General features: G+C 41.3%; 3 protein-coding genes across 8 annotated transcripts in view; 1 reads left to right on the forward strand and 2 right to left on the reverse strand.

Annotated features, from left to right (window-relative positions):
- Positions 1 to 9,361, reverse strand: part of hpn (hepsin) — a 33,961-nt gene extending 24,600 nt beyond the window's left edge. For 5 of the 6 annotated variants that reach the window (XR_008810744.1, XR_008810745.1, XM_056286577.1 and 2 more), the window contains exons 1-2: positions 8,964 to 9,361; positions 6,993 to 7,132 (exon numbers count right to left, since the gene is read on the reverse strand). Coding sequence is in view for 3 of the 6 variants with exons in the window: in XM_056286578.1 (XP_056142553.1) it covers positions 6,993 to 7,029 (37 nt within the window). In the remaining 3 variants the exon portion in view is untranslated. Of the gene's footprint in view, positions 1 to 1,345; positions 1,424 to 6,992; positions 7,133 to 8,963 lie in introns of those variants that run through there. The other variant, XM_056286576.1, reaches the window with a different exon arrangement.
- Positions 9,362 to 12,795: 3,434 nt separating this feature from the next.
- On the forward strand, positions 12,796 to 22,483 carry cd22 (cd22 molecule). Its single transcript, XM_056286927.1, has 7 exons — positions 12,796 to 12,981; positions 13,293 to 13,366; positions 15,468 to 15,673; positions 17,985 to 18,248; positions 19,170 to 19,451; positions 21,449 to 21,548; positions 22,397 to 22,483. Exons 1-7 carry the CDS (start codon positions 12,796 to 12,798, stop codon positions 22,458 to 22,460), a joined length of 1,176 nt encoding a protein of 391 aa, XP_056142902.1. The 3' UTR covers positions 22,461 to 22,483.
- ndufs5 (NADH:ubiquinone oxidoreductase subunit S5) lies at positions 14,002 to 14,421 on the reverse strand. The gene has a single exon (XM_056286579.1). It carries the CDS (start codon positions 14,419 to 14,421, stop codon positions 14,107 to 14,109), a length of 315 nt encoding a protein of 104 aa, XP_056142554.1. The 3' UTR covers positions 14,002 to 14,106.
- Positions 22,484 to 23,519: the final 1,036 nt, after the last annotated feature.

Genomic DNA, 23,519 nt, shown 5'->3' on the forward strand with positions numbered 1-23,519 from the left:
ATTTTATTTTTCAGATGCTATCTTTCAGATGCTCAATCTTTATTAGGACAAACAATGGAAAGATGAGTAATGAAAGCATGCATTAAAACAAAACTGAGAAAACCGCGACACAAAACCGGGACCACTCACTGAGAAGACACTCGTTTACTCATCTCAAAGTGAATACAAAGCAATTTCAACAATTACTATGAAATAACAACAGGTTTAAGCAAACCATGAAGCTTACATAATGCCCTGTATGGGTATACCACTGCTCCCCATCTGACTTACAGTGCATCCGGAAAGTATTCACACCCCTTCACTTTCCCCACATTTTGTTATGTTACAGCCTTATTCCAAAATGGATTAAATTCCTTTTTTTTCTCATCAATCTACATACAATACCCCATAATGACAAAGTGAAAAAGGTTTTGTAGAAATTTTTTAAAAATAAAAAACTGAAATATTGCATGTACGTAAGTACATATATTTATACCATATCATATAACTATGACTATTTTTTTTCCTCTCTGAAAAAAAAAACAATTGAGTGCTGGGGAAGAAACTGGTAGTGGGGATCCACAGGACAGATACTACTGAATACTGACTTTTTTTTAAAAGCTCCCACCAGGTGTGTGTGTGTGTGTGTTAGAAAGGGGAAATTGTTAGACCAAAAATTTGACAGTAAGGACTGGGTCTTTAGGGTCTGGACTCTTTTGGTCAGAGAAACCAGGCAAATGGTGCCATCTTAAAATAGGACCTGTATCCTATATCACATCTACATGAATGGTCAGAACTGTTCAGTGTGTCAGAAAACAAGAGAAGAAGGGGGGGGGGTCCCAGATCAAATAAAATAGGCTACATGGCCTGCTTACTTCCTACCCCTACACCTCCCTCCGTCTTTCTTTTCCTCTCTCATGTTTTCTTTTTTGCCCCCCCCCCTTTTCTCCCCAATTGTATCCGGCCAATTACCCCACTCTTCTGAGCTGTCCCGGTCGCTACTCCACCCTCTCTGCCGATCCGGGGAGGGCTGCAGACTACCACATGTCTCCTCCGATACATGTGGAGTCACCAGCCGCTTCTTTTCACCTGACAGTGAGAAGTTTCGAATCATGCTATTCTCCCCCAAACAGGCGCCTCGACTGACCAGAGGAGGCGCTAGTGCAGCGACCAGGACACATACCCACATCCGGCTTCCCACCCGCAGACACGGCCAATTGTGTCTGCAGGGACACCCAACCAAGCCGGAGGTAACACAGGGATTCGAACCGGCGGTTCCCGTGTTAGTAGGCAACGGAATAGACCGCCACGCCACTCGGACGCCCCCCATGACAGTTATTTAGACCTGATCATCAAGAAACCTTACCTTCCATCTTCCTGTCTCACACCACCTCTTTTCCCTTCTTCCTCACATCTCCCTCCTTCTCCTCCTGTCTGGCTCCCCTTTTCTCCTCTACCTCTCATTGATTGCTCTTACTTCTACCTGAGCTCCATGTTTCCCTCAATAACAAGACTTCTCCTCTCTGACCAGTTCATTTCTTCCTCTGGACTCAACCTCCACATCAAGCGCCCCCCCCCCCCCCGCTCCATTCCTTCCTTCCCTATTCCTCCCCTTTTCATCCTTTCATCCAAGTAGCGACTGTCTTTTCTTCTTCTCTTTGCTACTCCCCTCTTCTTCCATCTCTCTTTTCTTTCCTGAAGTCTTGCCAGCTGATTAACAGTGCTATATTCGTGCAGCCTGTTGGACTGTAAGGATTGGGGTTGAAGAGGACGCAACAAAGACACAGGAAGAATGCTGAAAGAGACCGAGCAAAGACAGAAAGAAGTAATGATGGACTGGGATCAAAAATCAGCATTGGTGTTTATGACACACTCCCGACCTTCTTTCCAAACCCAACAGCAAGCTACTCAAACAAAAATGTACAGCATTTAGGGCCAATAAAAAAGTATTTTGGGCCACCGAAATTTGTTTATATATATATATATATATATATATATATATATATATATATATATATATAAATCCCCAAAGACAAAATTACTTGTTTTTTTCTTCTTCTTTTTTTAGATCAATTTAATAAATCATTCTGGGCATCCCAAATGGCCTAGAGTAGTATCCCTTCTGGTATTTGCCCATCTTGCCAAATGACCAGTCCGTCACTGGGATAGAAAGGAAATGGTGTGGGAAAGAGAGCATGTGTGTTAGCAACGAGTGCCGTCATCTACTACAGACGGACATTCCCCATTCTTGAGCTCATTCTTTCAACTGGCGGCTTCCAGGAAATAACTCAATGTGTCCTCCACCCACCTGATCACTCGTACGGACCCAACTCTGCCCACCGCTGTACGTCTTCCTCACACTCAATAACCTCTCTACTTTTCATTACGCTCCTCATCCCCCTCCCCCTCCCCCTCCCACTCCCCCTTCCCTTCATCACAGGGCTCTGCAGAACAAACATGCTTTTGTCTCTGGTCTCTCTCTACCTGAGACCTCTTTCTGTGTGTGTGTGTGTGTGTGTGTGTGTGTGTGTGTGTGTGTGTGTGTGTGTGTGTGTGTGTGTGTGTGTGTGTGTGCTGGTGTATCTGTTAGCCAGACTGTAGTTACTCTAACAGGGTTATGATTATAATGCCACATATAATCATATAATTATACAACATATAATTATATGTTATAATGCCACAACAGCATTGTTTCTGACTGTAAAGTCATACATACTCTGGTAGTACCTGAGGTATAAAACACATCTACAATATGTGCAATAAGATATTATACAGCAAATTTGTCCTGTATACATGAAATATAACTGGTTGAATGGGAAATAGAGAGAAGGGCTATCTCAGATCCGGTTATCCTATACTTCCTTATCCAAAGGGATTTGGACCTGGCTTACTGGTTAAGATGGAGCTTACGGAGGTCCATAGACACGGCAAAACAAGATTGTGTGTGTGTGTGTGTGTGTGTGTGTGTGTGTGTGTGTGTGTGTGTGTGTGTGTGTGTGTGTGAGCAAACCAGTCAGTTTTAATACCATAAGTCATAATAGCTGTGATGTCATGTCTGCAACTTACTGAAAAAATAAAAAAGCATGGCATTTATGTTTATATTATTTAAGAAGGGACAATGCACATTAATCAACACAAGCACTTGGGTCAGTTGTGTAAATGTGCCAGATTTAGCCATACAGGCTAATTTTCATCTGCAGTCCCAGTTGCTCTCCTACTAAAGAGATTGCCTTTGTTGTATAATAATAATAATAATGATAATAATATGATAAGGAAATGTCCATGCTAAACAGCCACTTAATAGCCCATCACTGGATTAAAAAAAACCAATTACAATAAATATTATAATAAAAAAAATATTGTTCAACATTCACATATTCAAGTCAGTTAATATTACAATGACTTAATACCCTTGATAATAGCGGCTAACTAAATAGTCCTTTACTTTTAGCCTACATACGCTTTGCTTTTGTAGTAGTAATGAAGACTGACCAACTAACTTGCCAAGTTTAAAATGAAGTTGGCTTGAATGAAACAGACCAATATCAAGCCTGTGTGATGAGGATTCACATACTGTACTAGTTATGTTTGCAGACAGTATTCCAGTGTTTGTTCAGGATCATATGGTAAATGGGCTAATTCAGGATCTTTATAAATCTTTCAAATTGAGAAGATATTAGGATCTCTCTGCTCCAAGCAATAGTCAAATATTACTAGTATAATTACTTTCTACAGAAACTTGATTCTGCCATGTGTAGATAATAACATATATCCTATACTATATAGCAGTATTGGATATATTCTGTACTATATTCTATATTATATTCAGCTATTTAACTATATTCATTAGCATGGCTGAAACACAATGATTTCTGTCCTATATTATGTGGTTTAGAAAAAGAGAAAGTAAAACACAAATCATCTGTTTTGAAAATGCATCTGTCTTTTGCAGTATGCACATTTTTGTATACTTGAAACTTGTTGAGGCCCATTATATCATAAAAACATGATCTAATCTGACTACTGTAAATAACAGCCCTGGTACGACACGATGATGTTGTACAAGGAGCCATGGCTGAAGAGCAACGTCACACAGGCCACACAGACTACATGCAGCAGTGAACCAGCAATGACTACTTTCTCTTCAACTGAAAGGAATATTTTGGAAATGTCTATTTTTTTCTCTTGCCATGATGTGACAGATAATTGGAAGAGAACTGTGTCAAGAGGTATTATTCAGAATCAATAATATGCTCAGATATGTCTTGGAATAAATAGGCAACAATGGCTGTGGCATTAGTTAAGCAGGATGAATTCCATACAGATGCACCTTGAACACAGGTGTGGTTAGAAAAGAGACTACATTAGAAGAATGGAAACATAGGACATCCAGGTGGTGTAGCGGTCTATTGTGTTGCCCACCAACACGGGGATCGCCGGTTCGAATCCTCGTGTTACCTCTGGCTTGGTCAGGCATCCCTACGGATACAATTGGCCGCGTCTGTGGGTGGGAAGCCGGCTGTGGGTATGTATCCTGGTCGCTGCACTAGCGCCTCCTCTGGTTGGTCGGGGCGTCTATTCGGGGAGGGAGTGGGAACTGGGGGGAATAACGTGATCCTCCCACATGCTACGTCCCCCTGGTGAAACTCCTCACTGTCAGGTGAAAAAAAGCGGCTGGCGACTCCACATGTATCGGAGGAGGCATGTGGTAGTCTGCAGCCCTCCCCGGATCAGCAGAGGGGGTGCAGCAGCGACCGGGACGGCTCGGAAGAGTGGGGTAATTTGCCAAGTACAATTGAGGAGAAAAAGGGTAAAAAAAAGAAGTTCGGAAACATGACATCCATGAGAGGTGACTGGCTAACAATGACTTATGTGGAATACAAGCAAACATACAGAGACAAGCAATGTCAGACATTGGGTGGTACCGTGCATCATGACGCACTGCAACAGTAGCTATGGTGAAGAGGTAAAGGAGTTAAAAAAAAAACACACAGCAAATATCACTGGCTTAAAAACCAACAAGTGTTGAAACGCACCCATATGTGAGATGATGTCTCTAACCACGTATGACTGGTTCTGTTTGCATGTCAAGACATGCATATAATTGCATGTATTTTGATAATTGCATACTAGTTTATCATGAGAACTGAATCCAGACACAGGCTACAAAAACTACAGAAACCACGCCTTATTTCAACAACCACACTCACACACAAATAGATACAACCACACAGATACAATGGCAAAAACAAATACCACACCCAGACTATATGACCGCTTAACTTCTTTCCCTGTCTTTATACTCGGCAAACTGGCGACGAGACACAACTGATGGTTTGGGATGGACTCTTCTCAGTCAGACAGCATCAGACAATCTAGGAGCCACAGAGCCATGACTGTTATTTACCACATGGATGTATTATAGTATAACAAGGAGAAAAAAACAAACAAAAAAACCCACCAGAACAAACCTTAACAAGGACAACAGAAGACATGGACATATGAGGATGTCAGATGGGTCCACAAACTATGCAAAAGAGCTGAGGATTTTCAACTGAAGAGAACTGAGTTTTGCATGGAGCTACTGGCTATGCAACGCTGTCATGACATCACCAAGTCCCTGCAATGTAAGGTAGGCCACATACAATACAAAGCTACTGGACATGATGTCTAAGGTCTAACAGAATAGAGCAACTGAACTGTTAGACAAGTCTCTACAGCCCTGGACCCTTAGAAAAATACTTGTCAAAACACAGATCTCTGGTGAAAACATTTAATGCTGCGCTGCGGTTGAGCTGCACCCAAAATACTCTTCTCTTGTGAGTAATAAAATTACTTCATTTACAACAAAGCTGTGAATGCATGTATTGGTGACATTGGTGCATATACAAAGCAACAGCTTAACGTGTTTCAAATGTATGCTGGCACGTAATAATTCAAAACAAAAGTAAACAAAGCAATGGGTCATCTTATCTTCCCTTCCATTACAATACCATAAAATATTATTCATGAAGGGCCATAAATCAGTAAAAGATCAGGCCAACACACCATGACGGCTAAAGCCAAGAAAACAAATCTGACAGAGGACAGAGAGAGAGAGAGAGAGAGAGAGAGAGAGAGAGAGAGAGAGAGAGAGAGAGAGAGAGAGAGAGAGAGAGAGAGAGAGAGAGAGAGAGAGAGAGAGAGAGAGAGAGAGAGAGAGAGAGAGAGAGAGAGAGAGAGAGAGAGAGGATCTTTGCTTTTTCTACCTATCATCAGTGGTTCTGGTAAGAAAAATGTCATCCAAATGATAAATGAGATATTTATATGGACTGCAGTAAAAGTTGCATGGGGTTGATTGTGAATGCTAGAAACGTGTGTTGTCAGGTAGTAGGGGTATAGTTAATGTAATGACTATCAATGACTGACAATGTTTGTTGACTTTTTTTGTGACCGCAAATCAAGTATTATATTGCTATTGAAAGGAGAGCTGTTAGGCGAAACATCAGTTTAATGATTTGTCCATACCCCCTCAAACCAGTTTAGCTTGCAAGTATTAACATCACTATCAAATCCCCCCCCCAAAAAATCACTATCAATAGTATTAATAATGATTAATATCACTATGAATATCACTATTAGTATTGTTGTGTAAACTAACAAAAGTAATCATGCTGTTGAAAGAACTCACTACCCACTTTCCAATCTGAAGACCTCAACACCTAAACAACAAAGCTTGGTTTCAATCGAGAGACAAGAGAGACAACAAGAAATGAACAAATAAGTTAATTGTTAACAGCTAAGTCCACTGATGATAAAACACAGCCATGGATGTCAAAGCACAGTGTGAGTGTTCTATGCATCTGTGTGTGTGTGTGTGTGAGAGAGAGAGAGAGAGAGAGAGAGAGAGAGAGAGAGAGAGAGAGAGAGAGAGAGAGAGAGAGAGAGAGAGAGAGAGAGAGAGAGAGAGAGAGAGAGAGAGAGACTATGGAAGCAACACAGACTGTATTTGTGGGAAATGTGTTTATGCTCACCCATCTTTCCTTTCGTCAGTGTCTTTTCAGCATACATTTTGTATGAGGCAATGGGCAGAAGTGGTTAGTGCTCAATATTTCCTTCTTTCTCTCCTTCTTTCCTTACTTCTTTTCTTCTATCCGTCCTCCTTTCTTTTTTCCTGTCAAAGAAAAATAGTAGTTGAATTGTCATCTTGTCATCACCTTCTGTGAAAAAGCTGTTCAAACCCAGTACATTACAACTACAGAATATGCATTGTATCTCGATATGCCACCACAAAGCACTGACCAAGAAAATCTTATATTGCCATTGCTATAGTTTAAAGACGGTATATTTAGATTAAATCTCTTTAACGACATGAAAAAAATGAATATTGAATAAATATTTGTGCAAGTCAGTGTTTGACAATACTATGCAATGGAGAGCCATATTTATATGCCGGAGGGATGTGAATATGGGAAAACAGAGAACACAGAAAAGATGATTATGATCACATGATAGCATGAAAAAAAGAGGACAGAAGGAAAGAAACATGCCCTTTCTGCTAGTATGTGCAAACTGACACGTGTGTGTGGCTACAGTTTCTAGTTATTATTGAAGGCCAGACTTCATCTCGTCCATTAACATTATAAAGTGCCATAAAGGAAGATAACAACGTTCGACTACGCCAAAGTAAACCAACAGTGTTACAGTAATCTGAAGTGGTCGTTAGACAGTGTGCAGAGTAATTATGATTATGGTGGCTGCATTCTTTCATATCATGTCACCAGTGTTGCGCCTGCTTTCCTTTCATATCAGGCTAGGCCTGTGCAGCATTTCAACAGATGAAATATGTAAATGTTTACATTTTGTTTAACATGTAGTTTGTATGCACATTCTCCAGAAAATAAAAAATAAAGGGGGGGGGGACTAATGCATTTTTAATTCAAGTTTCTCCACCTCCTGCCATAGAAGACAAGGGGCATTTCCTCTTGTAGGGTGGTCAGACGTGAAGTCTTTTGACATTTTAGCTTGAAATTTAAAGAGCTGGACTTCTACAGTAGCAAATGTACCAGACTGCAAAACACTGCGATTTCTTCTCCAAAAAAAATCTCATTTGTAGTGAGCTGATATCAGAATTTGAAATAAACAAAGGAGCCTGGGAATAAATATTTTTCAAGTCATGAATCGAAGTTCGTTTGCAAAGCAAACCGTCCCATCTACCAACACCTCCCACTCACAGTTTGACACTTTCATTACAAAACACAGATTAATTAAAATTCCCATTTTGTTATTTTCTTTCTCTTTTAGCTGCTCCAATATCCCCTGATGGACATATAGGCCTTTTCCCTATCTGGTCAGCCAATTCAAAACAAAAAGACAGTTCTACGAGATAATGACAGAGCATTTCCGGTTAAAATATAGTAATTGTTATGCTAATCATATTATAATATTTGCACTTTTAAAATGCCCTGGTCAGATTAAATGATCAATTGATGGCCCATTAGACCACTGTGCCAGTGTACAAATCTTCCTTGTCCTTTTACAGATGGACAACTTTGACTTAAATTCATTTAATGAGAAAAGAATAACGTACAACCGGCCACTCATTAACCTGCACCAAAACAAGTTTCTACTCATAAAGGAATAAGTACAGTTGCTATACGTATATCGGCTGTGTTTGGGCCTATTTAAGAAAGTCGAGGACTTCCATCAGCAGCTCAAAAACGCGAACAAGAGTTGCGAATCAGCAAAAAAAAAAAGTTGCGAATCAGCGTTTCATTGAACAAACTAAACCAACCAATGGGAACTATACAATGACTAATGATTAACGACGTCGATTTATTTATTCATTTATTTATTTTTCGTTAAGTTGTTGACATTTCTGCACATAAATGGGCCCAACAATATTCCAAACATGTCGTTGTTTTTTTCCATTTCACTCAGTTTCACTGTTTTGAGTTGACTTGAACCATGGGTCCATTTCATCGCCTCTCACGAATCACACTCACCTGTCTCCTCCGCGGGTGAAGCCGACACCAAAATACAAACGTGAGAAAATGGGCGGAAAAAAAAAACTACGGTAGTTTTGTTTAATCGCCTTTTCCTTTGAAAACAGCCTGAAATATACGCTCAGCTCCACCACGGATATATCCTACGTTTTCAGTAAATCCGTTATTGCTACCTTCGCAGGTGGCGGAGACCCCCCCCCCGCAAAAAAAAACAAAAACAAAAAAAGTTAATTCCTCTTTCCAGTTTTAGCCGTGTACGTCAGTCAGCCAAAAGACAGGTATTGTTCACTTCTAATGGGAACGTTTAAAAACAAAGGAAATGTTTTGTTTTTGTTTTTTCCCCCCAAGGTTGTCCGCTGTGTCGTCCGCTAGCCGGTTACCTGACTGCCCTCCGCACGACTGCGTTGGAGCAACTCAGCGGCCCCCCCGTCCAGACAGGAAGGGGTGCGTGTGACGTCATATCACGAATGTGACCGAATGGACAACAGGACATGAGGGTGGACTCAGAGACTTTGAACCGGCTGCCTGACCGTCTGTGTGCAGCAGCTATGTCCTATCTGTGTGGGTTTGATGGGCTGCCACACGCCGGCAAGGCCACTCTACCCAGGAGAAAACCTGCCCTCATTTATATCTTGTCACTGGGATCAAATGGTGTCAAAACAACATATAGCGTCCCCATTTAAAACACAGTATAGACTTTTCGTCACTTCTCACTTAATCGCCAACAAGTTGTGTTTTACCGATCCAGTGTTGATAACTGCGGCCCCCTATCCTCCCAACTACCCACCTGCTCACACGGACACATGGTGGGAGACAGAGACTTGCAATTTGTAGTCTCTCAATCAAACTAGTTCCGTGTTAGTCGCGCAAAAAAAGGGGAAGTTGACCCACAGTCTGAGATAATTCTCTGTTCTTGGGAGGAAGCAGGCTGAAGACTGGCTGACTGAAGCAACGGGGGGCATATACGGGAACAGCCACCAAGTTACACTATATTATACTAGAAGACGACTGCGGAAGGAAGACAAAGGTGGACGGAGCGACAAAGGAGAGCAGTACGAATAGGTGGCAGCAGTATCAGGAGGACAAGTGAAAGAGCCGAATAACAAACTGGAGAGATGGATGGAGTTTCCCACGCTTTCTGGCTGATGCTAACAGTCTCTCTGAAAGGTAAGACCCAGAGCAATGTTTGGCCAAACTGTCCCTTTTCTGTACAAATAGAGGTGTGCTAGCTGTAATATACCCTCCATAAACTCACCATGGTAAGATGTCCAGCACTCAAAAGATCAGCTAATCGCCCACAAAACACAAGAGTAAACACACGAAAAAGGTGCATTCCTATGACTATATTTGCAAAATTACTTTGCAGTATGTACGTGCACTAAGGCACACTGTCGATACTCCGTGATGTATACTGTGACGTGCATGGTCCTTAACTTACGTGTCAGACCCTTTAGTCGACTGGATAACGTTGTCGCTTGCGGAGTGGGAGAAGCGGGTTCGCGTCCACGCTGCAGCGGTGCTCAGACTGCCCCCCTGAATTTGCTACAATACTTTCTGTTCTAACTAATTTTATATGTGTAGCACGCGGTTTAAAAATGTATTCCTCACGTATGCGTCACTCACTAATAAAATTATGAACTGCCGTGGTATGATTATAAATGAGCGAGCAATATAATAATTATTATTATTATTATTATTATTATTATAAATTAAACGTACGTAGCGCTTTTCTAGCACTCAAAGTCGCTTTACAATAAATGGGTGAAACAAGACAACACAGACATGCAGGGATGGATGGGAAGGGGGGCTACGAGAGGGAGAGGCGGCAGCTACACGCGACGCCAGCAGTACTCTCCAATTTAGACAGATACAAAAGGGGAAGAAGAACAAACGTCATAAATCACAGATATCACAGATGAAAGCAGGTCTGAAGAGGTGAGTCCTGGTTAACGAGTCGAATGTGGGCAGATCGCAGCAGTGCCTGGTGTGCTTGGGGAGGGAGTTCCAAGAGGAGGGGGCGGCAGGTCGAGTGCTCGGTCCTTAGTCTGCCTCAGATTAGGGGTGGATAAGAGGGCGAGGGGGGGGGGGCACGAGAAGGCAACGGAGAAGAGGTGTGTCTTGAGACGGGATTGGAAGGGTGGGAGGGATTCTGAGTCTCTAATGATTTGGGGGAGTGAGTTCCAGAGCCTGGAAGCTGCCCTGGAGAATGCTCGGTCACCAAAACCGCGGAGGTTGGACCAATAAAAGAAGTCATAAACAATGGCTGAGCCCTGCGATGGACTGGTGACCCGTCCAGGGTGTCTCCCTACGCTTCTGCCCAGTTAGTGGCTGCAGGGGTAGACTCCAGCTCCTGAATTTGATTAAACAGCTATGATGGATGGATGGATGGATGGATGGATGGATTAATGGATGGATGGAGTGAAAAAAGTGGTTGAGCAGTTGAGCAGCTTAATGTGCAAGTCCTAATGATACACATGGTGACTTGTTTTGATAGCTAACAGTTTCCCGGCAGTTTCCTGAGCATTGATGCCACATCACGCTGATGTCACAACAGATCTAGTAAAATAACTGCAGAGACAAAACTACCATATATGCAGGTAATGCAACTGCATTGCGGCCCACAACAGTTTAGGACTCACATGCACGGACCCCTCTTTTTCTTGCCACTATCATATCAAAGATCCCAAGCACTGTTTAGACGGTATGTTAAAAATGTGTGAAGTGTGCCTACGCATAATTATGGACATGCCTACTACTGCGTACTACACAGTAGAATAGATGGCCTCACACAACCAAAAGTCCAAAAAGTGTGCCTATGATGTAATTAGAACTTATTTATTATTTATTTGACTAATAATCAACCTACACACTTGTGTTTTGTGTTTATAAGGCCTATGCGTAGGCATGAATAATGTTGTCTAGCGGCTGATGATGAGATGAGATGAGATGAGATGAGATGAGATGAGATGAGATGAGGTGAGGTGAGGTGAGGTGAGGTGAGGTGAGGTGAGGTGAGGCGAGGCGAGATGAGATGAGATGTGCGGGTGCACTGTCACTGAATATGTTTTCATGTGTCAAGGTGCACTGTCTCCAATTATGCTTTCATCTGTTATGGTGCTCAGACACCAGATTTTGTTGAGCAGACCAGTCTATCACTATCTTGACCTTGCTATTATGACTCTTCTTCTACAACACAGTGTTCTGTTTTCCTAGTAATCATTTCATTTAGGCGTCAACTGTGCAGTGCATTTCGCTGTTGATGGTCATTTTAAAGCTGCGTGATTTCACTTCTTTCTTTCGCTACTGACATCAGGTTATGTTACGACTGATTGTGATGGGCAGGCCGGGGCCGTTTTGACCATCTTGCATTGGGGCCCGGTGATGATTCGTTACACTGCTGTATAACTGTGTGTGAAGTGAAAGTCGGGGTTCTAGTAAACAAACCTTGTTCTTTACCTTTCTACTGTGACAGCTCAAAAAAGCACCGTAATGCCTGACTAGCAGGTTGTACTGAGTAGACAAAATGATATTTCTTGTTATAAACTGTAATTTGCTCTCTCCAAAACAGACAGATTTGGCAAATGTCATCTTGTGCTCAGGCTTAAAGCCAGGTCTTCCTGCAGCAAACGGAGGCGGAGGCTGACAATGTGCATCATATGAGTTCACTTCAAACTTTCGATACGTGGCTCGTCACGCTGTTTTCAACTTTTTTCCACGCTGATTTCATACAAAGGAAATCATCCCACCCAACAAGCAGATTGTTCACTTCTTTCAAGTTTAAACAATTTTGCCCCATTTTTTTATGTTATTATGCTCCTTCGTTTGGTTAAGAATGTCTTCACAGACCTTTGCATTGCTGTTACGCATGTGTTCAGGTGTTCTTGCAGGTGACTGGTCAGTGGCTCTCTCCTCGGCTCCTACCTGTGCTGCCGTGGGTTCGACTGTAGTCCTCCCTTGTTCCTACGATTTCCCCCAGAGCTTCAGCAACAAAAGCAGAAAAGGGCAGCCCTCCGGCCAGGTGATTAGATAAGGAAGGCATTGTCCGCCACTGTAATGTATCCCACATTCCTTGGTGTTTCGGAAGACATTCTTACCACGGGCCAGAATTAGTAGTCGAGTTGAAAGGAAGTAAACAACCAAAAGAGAAAATGGCTTCCGAAAGGTTAGCTGTCATAACAGACAGTTCCCCTGATATCCTCCCTTTGTTTTCCTTCGAAAGCATTAAATCATATGGTGCTTTCATTAACCGCCCTTTTTTTTTGTTCGCCTTGTGATAGTCTGACTCCTCCGTGTGTTTTTGTTTTTTGTTTTTTTTCACTTGGCCCACAGTCAGGAGTGGAGGAGGAATACAAAGTTCTGTCTGAGATGTGGTGTCTGGGAGAGGGTCGCTGTATCACTCCAAGGTATGAGAGAAACACACACACACACACACACACACACACACACACACACACAATATTTACCTATACTTGAGGGGGCCCCTCATTGAATACATTCATTCCCTAGCCCTTATCTCTAACCTTAACTATCATAACCACATGCCTAACCTTAACCCTTACCCTAACCTTAACCTAATCCTAATTCTAACCTTAACCCTAAACCCAAATCCTAAACTGAAAATGGACCCTTTCCCTCATGGGGACCCATAAAATGTCCTCACAAGGTAGGTGGTTTCAGGTTTTCATATGCTAATGGTGACATTTGTTCCCCATTAGCATTGAAAAAGCTGGTACACACACACACACTCACACACATGCGCAGCCTTCTTCAAATGGGAACTAATATTGAATTGAATGGTGTAACATGATGCTTTGTTTCACCTTGAGACAATCATGACAATGTATTTGAAATTAATTTGGCATACATTTGTGTGCGTGACTAATCATCCGGCATGAATGTCATGGAGGATAAATGATAAAATATCCTGCGGTGGTTAAAAAACACACTTTTATGGTTTGTGTTAAAAGTATCAGACATTAAGAACTAGCATTTGAAAATATCATTTGACTCGTGTCTGACACAGACATACTGTGTACTATTGGTCAATAATCACATTTATTTGCAAACGTGTACAGGGCAGAGGGACATTTGAACTTCTATACACGAAAGGATGGTGGCATGGACATTGTGTGTCCTCTCATGCTCACTGTTCTGGTTTGCCTGAATGGTGGGCAGAGGGCATGTAGGAACCCTCCTTCACCAGCTTTTCACGCTGTTTATGGATCTGATACAACCTCTGGAGTGTCTTTTGCCTGTGCAAGCGCTCGTTAAAGTCCTCATAGTCACGTCTGCATTGTTTTTTGGTGTGTATTTGCCCGATGCCGTGAGCACACTCACTCCAATCCTTCTCGAAGGTGTGGCAGCGTGCTGACCGCTTGTAAGGCTGTTCTGCACTATGCAGCAGCAGCCAGGCATCCAGGTGGATGCCCAGCTGTGACTGCAGGTCAATAAACGGCATGGCGCGAGTTTTGTAGGAGTCACAGTAACCTTCGATGTCTATTACTTAGTGCGTCCACGCGAGTGCGTCCAGCAGAAAAACAGACAAACATGCTTGCTTCATGCATATCTTATCGACACAAACACATGACCATAAGATTCTCTCTCTCTCTCTCTCTCTCTCTCTCTCTCTCTCTCTCTCTCTCTCTCTCTCTCTCTCTCTCTCTCTCTCTCTCTCTCTCTCTCTCTCTCTCTCTCTCTCTCTCTCAATTCAATTCAATATGTGCTTTATTGGCATGACATACATTTGTGTACATATTGCCAAAGCATGTAAAACAACAACAACACAATACAACAGTGATTATAATAATAACAACAACAACAATGATTATAATAATAACAGCAACAACAACAATGATTATGATATTAAACAACAATAGTAGCAATAGGTGCCGTCATCCACTGTCTCTCAGGTGGTGGCAAGATAATATAAATCTTGCTGCAATGCTCGCCGCTGGCCCCCCTCCCAGGACCACCCACAGCTTACCTGCGTCGTCCATTTCCTGGTACTCTGGAGTCACATGTTCCAGCTCCTGGACAAAAGCCCGGCGCTGTTTTTCAAATCTGTCACATTTAAGGAGGAAGTGCACCTCTGTCTTCACCTCATCTATCATGCACTGACCACATGTTCGATGCTCTTTTGGCAACCACTTCTTTTTGTGTCTCCCCTTTTCAATGGCGAGACTGTGGTCACTGAGCCTGTATTTGGTGAGGATCTCTCTCTCTCTCTCTCTCTCTCTCTCTCTCTCTCTCTCTCTCTCTCTCTCTCTGTTGTAAAAATGTACTTTGCTGTTTTGTGGATGATGAGCTGATCTTGGGGAGTGTCCTGAGATGATTTAAATTCTGTGAATCTGACGTTACTGACCATGTTGGTCTTTGTGTTGTAATTTTCTTGTGATTTTTATTAAAGTATTGTTGAAAGTCTCTCTCTCTCTCTCTCTCTCTCTCTCTCTCTCTCTCTCTCTCTCTCTCTCTCTCTCTCTCTCTCACTCTCTCTCTCTGTGTCAGCTATGTGTACCATAGCGACAGTATCTTCCCAGATCCAGCCTACCAGGACAGAGTGGAGTACCTGGGAGAACGTGGGAATAAAAACTGTTCTTTAAGGATCTCCAAGCTGAGACAGAATGACAGTGGAAACTATGTGTTTTACCTCATCACCAGTCACCCCACACAGAAAATGCCTGAACAGAGCGGCATACAGCTCCTGGTGGCGGGTAGGCCTATAGGCTACGACTCAGCTACTATATGTTATGTTTTGGAAACCCTTGAGATAATACACCAGAGGCATGTGGAAGAGCTCGACATATCAAACCGAGGGACATAGTGGTATCAAATGACGGTCCCAGTTGCAGGAGTCTTAATCAGCTCTGTTGGTTGGAACAGCTGTTAAAGATCAGATTTTGTATCGAATAATACAATTCTACCACAGCAGAATTGTGAAGTAAAAAAATAACAACCACTGGAGAGCAATAGTGATGGACCTAAAAAGGCTCTCTTCTCATGCCAGTCAAATTCAGCATAATGAATAATGTCTAAATTAGTTCATTTTTGACAGCAGTCACAGATCCTAAGTTTGTTAGTAATGGTGGGATTTGGTCTTGTGGGCCAATGGCATTTCCATACTATATGACCCTTAGATCATGACTACCAGTGTTAGACAATAGCATTGCAAGACAATGGCAGTGTGGTGTCATGGATGATGCCATGACAGAAATCAGAAAAGGATTATGAGAAAATGATTTTATTTATGCTTTCAAAGGCAGAGGTCTGATAGCAATCCAACAAAGGCAATGCCAATACAGTGGAGAAAGCATAGCTGCACAATGCACAGATCTTATCGATCCTAACGCAATATCTATAATCTTAGATGTTCTGCTCTTTTAAATGAGTTTGCAATGAGTTAAAACCTGATAGAGTGGAGTACATGCAAATGCAAGAAAACTCTTTCAAAAAAGTTGATGCTAACAGATAATGGAATAGTCACAATGCCCAGTATGATTGGAGAGCTAGTCATCCAACCCCTTGATCTGTTTGTCAGTCTTTTCCATACTGACTGATACTGGCTGTTTATCTGTCTATCCCGCTGGTTTGGAGAAGTGCAGTTTATTGAGTTGTGTGTTTATTTGTGTGTCTATCTCTGTATTATCATCTGTCTGAGTGTCTCATTGTCTATCATTCCACTTTTGTAATCACACTAGATTTCACTGGTTTGAAATCAATAGACGCTGTATGAATAATACATGTTGTGTTTCTCACACGAGGCATACCCCATTCGCACAAGTCGTGTTCTCTGAACACTTTTTTTGTTTGCCACTTTTCCACCGCTAGTGATGACAGACCGGAGTAAAACATGAAATCGCAGCAGCGCTCAGACAGTTGTCATTTCTTTTCTTTGAGATGTGACTTCATGAACATTAGAATACGGCTGCATGTGGTGAATAAACACACACGGTCAGATGTTACACACAGTTATAGTCACAACCTCAACCCTAGATTTTGAGAAACGGGGGAACCAGTCAATGCTTGCTAGGAATGAGGAGGGAGCAAGCTCCCTAAACGTTTTACTTTTGATACCCAAGGAGCTTTTAATGTGGCAAATCATTGAAAAGCAAGCCTCTCTGGGCAAGAGCTGGTCCAAAGAGCATGCTGGGAGCCATTTCCATGCTGTTTTGCCTGAAAAGGGATATTTTCATAGCTAAGAGGTTGTTACCGACACATGCTCCAAATAATTTAACTAGATTTAACTAATTCAACTATATTGTATTACATTCCCTATACCCAGAGGTGGAAAAACCCGGTCCAGAAAGTAAAAACCCTAACCATGTCTTTACTCCATCCATGTATTAAACCAGCTAATTTGGGAAACTAGTCAGTGCAATCTGATGGTTTAGTACATGGGTGGAGTAAAGACACAGTTAGGGTTTTTACTTTCTGGACCGGGTTTTTCCACCTCTGCCTATACCACAATATAAATAAATACTTGTCAGTTCCCCTATCCATCTATGCCTTCTTCATCTTTGGTGTGTCTGCGTTCTCTCAGAACTAGAAGTGAAACTAACCTGTTACCCAGTGTTAGACCACAACAACTCAGCTTTATACAGTGTTCGAAATGTAAGAAAGTCACTGTGCTGCCGTATTGTTACATCGACCACAGCCGAAATTGTTTGCTTTTTGCCAACTCACTGACAAGCAAACCTGCCGGCAGCACTTAACTGAAAATGTTGAAAGGTCTCGGTGGTGTCATCCCATGACAGCAATACTCCCCAGGATAATTATTGAGAAAAATTGAGGCAAATCACACCCTTGTGTTTGCTGACCAACAGTCTTCGCATGTGACTCAGGACAGTATCCTAGTAATGACTGGCAACCTACACAACAAACAAAGCAACCAAAAGCAGTGTGAGAGAATGTCCCAATACTTCATGAATCATCTAGCTATGCTAAGAATAAGTAAACTGATGATGATTTCATCAGTGCATTTTCTTACAGGTGTGGGCTTTTTTTCTATATCCTTTTATCCTTCAGACTCCTTGACTGCAGTCACAGCATTGGTCAGTCCTAGTGGCAATGTCACAGAAGGTTCACCTCTAAGTCTGTTTTGCTGCAGCCAGGAAACCAATCCAGAGCACCGTTACAGATGGTACAAAGACTCGAGTCCCGCCCCAGGTCATGATGGACAGGTTTGGAGCATGACCAACATCTCAACTGATGAAGCTGGCAGTTACTATTGCCAGGTCCAAACTGGAGATGGAGCACAGAGCTCACCAAAAATCAGCATTGATGTACAGTGTAAGTTGAGGTTCAGATCTGTTATGTTCAGCTTAATGCAGTTGTTTGCGTGAAACTAGCATTTACCGTCTGACATGAACTGCAGACTGCATATTCTCTGTTGATGGGCAATAGCACCATATCTACTGCCCCCGTAGCAACTTTATGTTTAAGATAATGAATGAACCTGCGTGATTTTACAAGTCATCTGTATTATGACTGAGACATTTTCTGTGAATGGGCACAATTGATTTTTTGATTAATATTTGCATATCTTAATGGGGCTTGAGTGCTGTCTGTCAGTAACACGAGATGAGTAATAACTACAAGTCAAAATAGACAAGACAAACAAACTCGAAAAGAAAAAAAAGGCAACTGATACTGTGCATGTTTGCTGACATCTGCCGCTTTCAAACACCTTCACAGGATGCAAGTTTGCTGCAATCACTGTATATTTCAATGAGGACAGCAAATCTTCAGTTCTCCTAGCTACGTACATGTTGTCCAACAAATAAATGTACTGATAACTGGCTCTCTTGGATGAAAGCATCTGCAAATGAGAAAATGTAAAAGCAATTTAAATGTAAGTCTTTTACAGGTAGAGAAATAAAAAACAACAATGTTTTTCTGCAGAATACAAAAAACCATACAAGAAATTAGCTATGTTGCTATAAGAGGTGTGAGATCACAAACAGTGGTCAAGAGTCATCAAACAATCATTTAAACCCACTCCGTCTATCCCCTGTAGTTTTGAAAGTAGAGATCAGAGTTAGATGAACCATGATTTATTCACTTTGTTTTGAATCGGTACCATCCAACATCACCTATTTATATTCACCAGTTATATAATACTCTTTAAGAGAGCCAAACTACTACACATCCCATTTCAGTGACAGAATAACATGAAATGAAACCATGCCCAATTCCTTCCTTCCTCTCCAGATCCTCCTCGCCAAACATCTGTGACTTTATTTCCTGGTGGGGAGCTACAAGGTGAGGGGTCAGCTGTAACACTGACCTGCAGCAGTGATGCCAACCCACCAGTCAACACATACACCTGGTACCAGGGTCCAGGGTGTTTTGGTTCTCAGCAAACGAAACCCCTCGCTTCACCCAAAGGGACTGGCCACACTTTCCACATTGCTAACACCACCATGGAGGAAATGGAGCATTTCTGCTGCGTCGCAAGCAACAGACATGGATCACAGAAGTACACTTTGACAGGTAGGGACATGTAGCCCCATTAAATAAGAGACTTTAGACCGGGGGTACTCGATCATGCACCATGGAAAGTAGTGCTGGGATATGGAAAATGTTATTATAATGATAGTTATAGGGAATTTTACTTAAAATCGATATCTCCTTACAAATGCAAACTTGTCATGTTCAAGACTCCAGTTGGGGTTCATTACACTGAACTGCTTGGTAATGGTAAGTATAATAATAATTAAAAAAAAATCAAAACCAGTTTTCAAATAATACTCCCTTCAAATATTTTGGACCTCATTTTGTGAGAACGTTTGGGTCATTGGGTTTGGGTCATTATCATTAATTTATACAGCAACATTTTGCATCGCGATATGACAATAATGGAATGTCATCCCGATGTCATACCATTGAAAGGCAATCATACTGAATTATTGGAAATTAATGATCCAGAAATAAATGGAAAGCCATACCTATGCAGATTTTCATTTCAGCCCGACACTAAACCAACTTGTTTCACTGACCATCGCACATGAATGACCACTGTCGCTTTAGACATTGAGGTTTTTAGTGGCTGCCATGGTAGGTCCATAGTCCTGCCTCACGCCCTTTGTTAACCAATTTGAGGTTGAACACCAGCTGATCTTTATGCTGATGGGCATCTGACCACAGGAATATTAAGGAGCCTCTTATGCCACAGTGTACCCGGGCCAAATGCTATTACTGATTCTGAGTAAATGAGAATGTGATGCTGCAGGAGTCTTTGGCCAAAAGCCAGTGATTGGCTGGCTTCCATGTGCAAAGAAATATGATGAAAATAGCAGCTCACTTTAGAAATTGCGTTGCTTTATTCAGTGCTCATCAATCACCAGGGAAAGGCCAAAATACCAAGTAAATATGCTCCAAAATGTTTAGCTCTCTAAAACAAGATTATTCTTCAAATTTGTTTTGAAAATCATCCCCATTCCTTATTTCCAACAAATTCCTTATTTTGATCTCCTGTCATCTGGCTGTAGTTCATTGCTGTGAATGAATGAATAACAGGCCTTCATAAGAAAGCTGGATTTTCCCAGTGGTTAGATATTATTGGGGTCCTGCAATAGAGATGTTTTTATACAAGAAAATGGATTTTCTACAAATCTATGCAAAAAGAATCTTGACGCAGAAACATTCTAATAAATTTTATTCATCCTTTTTGCCAAAGGCTTTAAAGAGAAATCTGGAGGCAACTGTGCCACATCTTTGATAAATACAAACAAATAACCCATTGGGTTTTGTGGGAAGGACCTTGGGTGCAGTAACTCTTCATAGTCACCAGTCCCAACCCACTCCTCCCAAAACCCAGAAACGATCAAAATGGACACTTAGGGAACAAATCCTGACCCAAGAAAAGTCCAGAGTTACAGCGCAATTACATCCACCCAGAAATTAGTCACGTATTTTATGACTGACTGGCTGGTCATGTCGAATTGGAGCAATCAGCTCAAATATCGTGCCAGTGTTACATTTCATGAAGTCCTGAGGAAAGACAAAACAAGGAATATTTGTACTCAACAGTATGTCTTTCAGATAATGGCATATTCAGGAACAAGCCGTCACCTGGAAATGCTTCTCCTGCTAAACTAATTGACTGAAGATGCAGTTGGCGAACGCATACAGTACGAGGGCGGGTGTTTGAATTAGAATAGGGAGCGATTGGCCACTAAATTGGGAGAAAAAGGGAAAAATCAAAAATAAATTTATTAAAAAAAACTGATTGATTGATTGACGGACTGACAGACGGACTGATTGATTGATTGATTGAGTCACACAACTTAATTCAGTTGATTGATCTATTGAATGATACTGGTTGACTGACTGGTTTTTGGACTTAGTGATTGATAGATTTTTGACCATAAAAGTTTCCATGTGAAAATATCCACTCTCATGCTCATGTTGTATTGCATGTACTGAAAAAGATTTCCAGGCTCAATTAAATGCAGCTGTGCTTCTCATCTGTATTCTGTGCATGGCAGTAAGAGCCCAGAGGGATTCAAAAGGATGGAGACTGGTGATAGTAACTGCGACCATTGTTGCCCTACTTGTTCTCATAGGGATAATGGCATTTATAGCACGGTGAGTCACCTGGCCTAGTATAAACTCTACTGTACGTTATAAATCTAGTTACTTTATCAATACACTGTGATGAGAACAACAATCCTCGGCTACTATTCTGTGATTTGCAAAAACTATGGATAAAATATTATTATTTAAACACCTTTAACATTTCCCATGCTAATGAAAGTACTGAAATGGCTTATTATTGATAAAACTGTCTCTACATTGTTTGACGTACAAAATATTGTACCGCTTACAAGAAAGAGAGACCTAGATGTATGACAATTTGACAAACAATATTTTTGGACAAAGAATTTGGGTAAAGAGTGGACAGATTTCAGAGGAAGCTATTATAGTATGTCAGGTACAATCATTAACATTAATTATGCAATGAAGGCATACTTCTAATTTGAATGCAACCTTTTTCAATTTCACAGCGTAATGACGGCCAAATTGGGTTTCCAGTTTTACACACATTTGGTAGATTGCCATTTTCCCCAGCCCATCATATGGTTATCCTGTATGATATCTGTCTCACTCCAGTGCTGAGAACTGGTATTCATCCCGTTTTGTTTGAATAATGCAATGTTTGCCCCTCATAAATATTGGCTCAGCTTCATTAAAGAGGATTTATGTTAACAAACGAGTGCATCCGCAATCAACAAAATCATCTGACGACTGTTTTAAATTTGAAATTCAATGGTTGTTATCAGAATGACGCTGGGTATCCACATACGGGCTGGTAAAACAGTTCCTGCCAACTGTTTGAAAAGCTGTCCTCATAAAAATAGATAAAACACTACAATATAGCTGCAAAAAATGTAATTTTCAGTCGCTCATGATGAGTATTTTTTCTGTCCTTTCAGAAGACGGAGGGCAGTCTCCAGTCAGTCCTATATCCTGACTGCTACAACCACCACAGTGCCTTAAGTCCTTCACAAGCGTCATCGATCAACACAGCTCTCTACAACCACCGAAAAGCATCGGGGAACTTATTGTTTCATCCACGTACCATACAATACAGTACTTTGACCAAACAACCTTGAAGAATACTTCACTTCTCAAACATGCAACTTTTTTCATTGCTTTGGTAAAGTCTGCCAGGCCGCTGCTGGCATCAAGTCCTGTAGGACATGAGACTGGAATCACACTGTGTATACTAAATAAATTAAGCATATTTAAACCCAGCAGAACCATAGCTATAAACTGCACGCTTATATTGATATCACTTTACATGCTGAGCATACTTCTAATGTTTTACAGCCCGCTTGGCTCCATGACTGATGCCATGACTGAAACAAAATCATATTATCCTTTAAAGCACAGATGCCATCAATGCAAAACATCAGAAACCTGCAGAGTATATTTGCTAATATCAAATCCCTACAAGCAAGATATGAATACTTGCAAGATACACAATGGATATAATACCTAGATGCAAATCTTTACATTGTGGATTTGGCTCAAAATGACTGGACTCAGCCAGAAAAGATCTGGATTGGAGTAAAATAAAATAAAGTGGACTTATATGTACATTTATACATATACATACATTCATACACACACACACACACACACATATATATATATATATACACACACACACACACACACACACACATAACTTTGTTAAAAGAAACACTCAATGGTAGGGAAAGTGCTCAACAAATAAGGAGCAAAATAATCCAGTTAGTGTTTGTGAAATTTTGTATGTTGCACCTCTCCCTTCCCCATTGGACAATGTGCATGTGATGTGCATGACGAGGCAGTAGGTGGTATGTCCTTTCCTCGAGTAATTTTATTGACAGCTGATGATTGCTTATGGCATGAAACAGGCTTGTACTGTCTCATAAAGAATTTACTTGACTAACTGGATTATATATATAAAGGCATTTCAGTGGAGTTCTGCGTTGGAGTTTGTGTTATACAAAATTTTGACACCAAGATTTTTATTTTTGCTGCAAATGTATATCAGCTCCAAATATCAGT

This window comes from Lampris incognitus, chromosome 9, assembly GCF_029633865.1.
Source record: "Lampris incognitus isolate fLamInc1 chromosome 9, fLamInc1.hap2, whole genome shotgun sequence".
Classification (NCBI taxonomy): domain Eukaryota; kingdom Metazoa; phylum Chordata; class Actinopteri; order Lampriformes; family Lampridae; genus Lampris; species Lampris incognitus.

Bases quoted from the DNA above. Each gene is read 5' to 3' on its own strand.
- cd22 (XM_056286927.1), top strand. From the start codon at position 12,796: ATGTCTTCACAGACCTTTGCATTGCTGTTACGCATGTGTTCAGGTGTT. The intron at 12,982-13,292 runs GTGATTAGATAA...CTTGGCCCACAG, and splicing joins AAGGGCAGCCCTCCGGCCAG to TCAGGAGTGGAGGAGGAATA. The intron at 15,674-17,984 runs GTAGGCCTATAG...TTTATCCTTCAG, and splicing joins CATACAGCTCCTGGTGGCGG to ACTCCTTGACTGCAGTCACA.
- ndufs5 (XM_056286579.1), bottom strand. From the start codon at position 14,421: ATGCCGTTTATTGACCTGCAGTCACAGCTGGGCATCCACCTGGATGCC.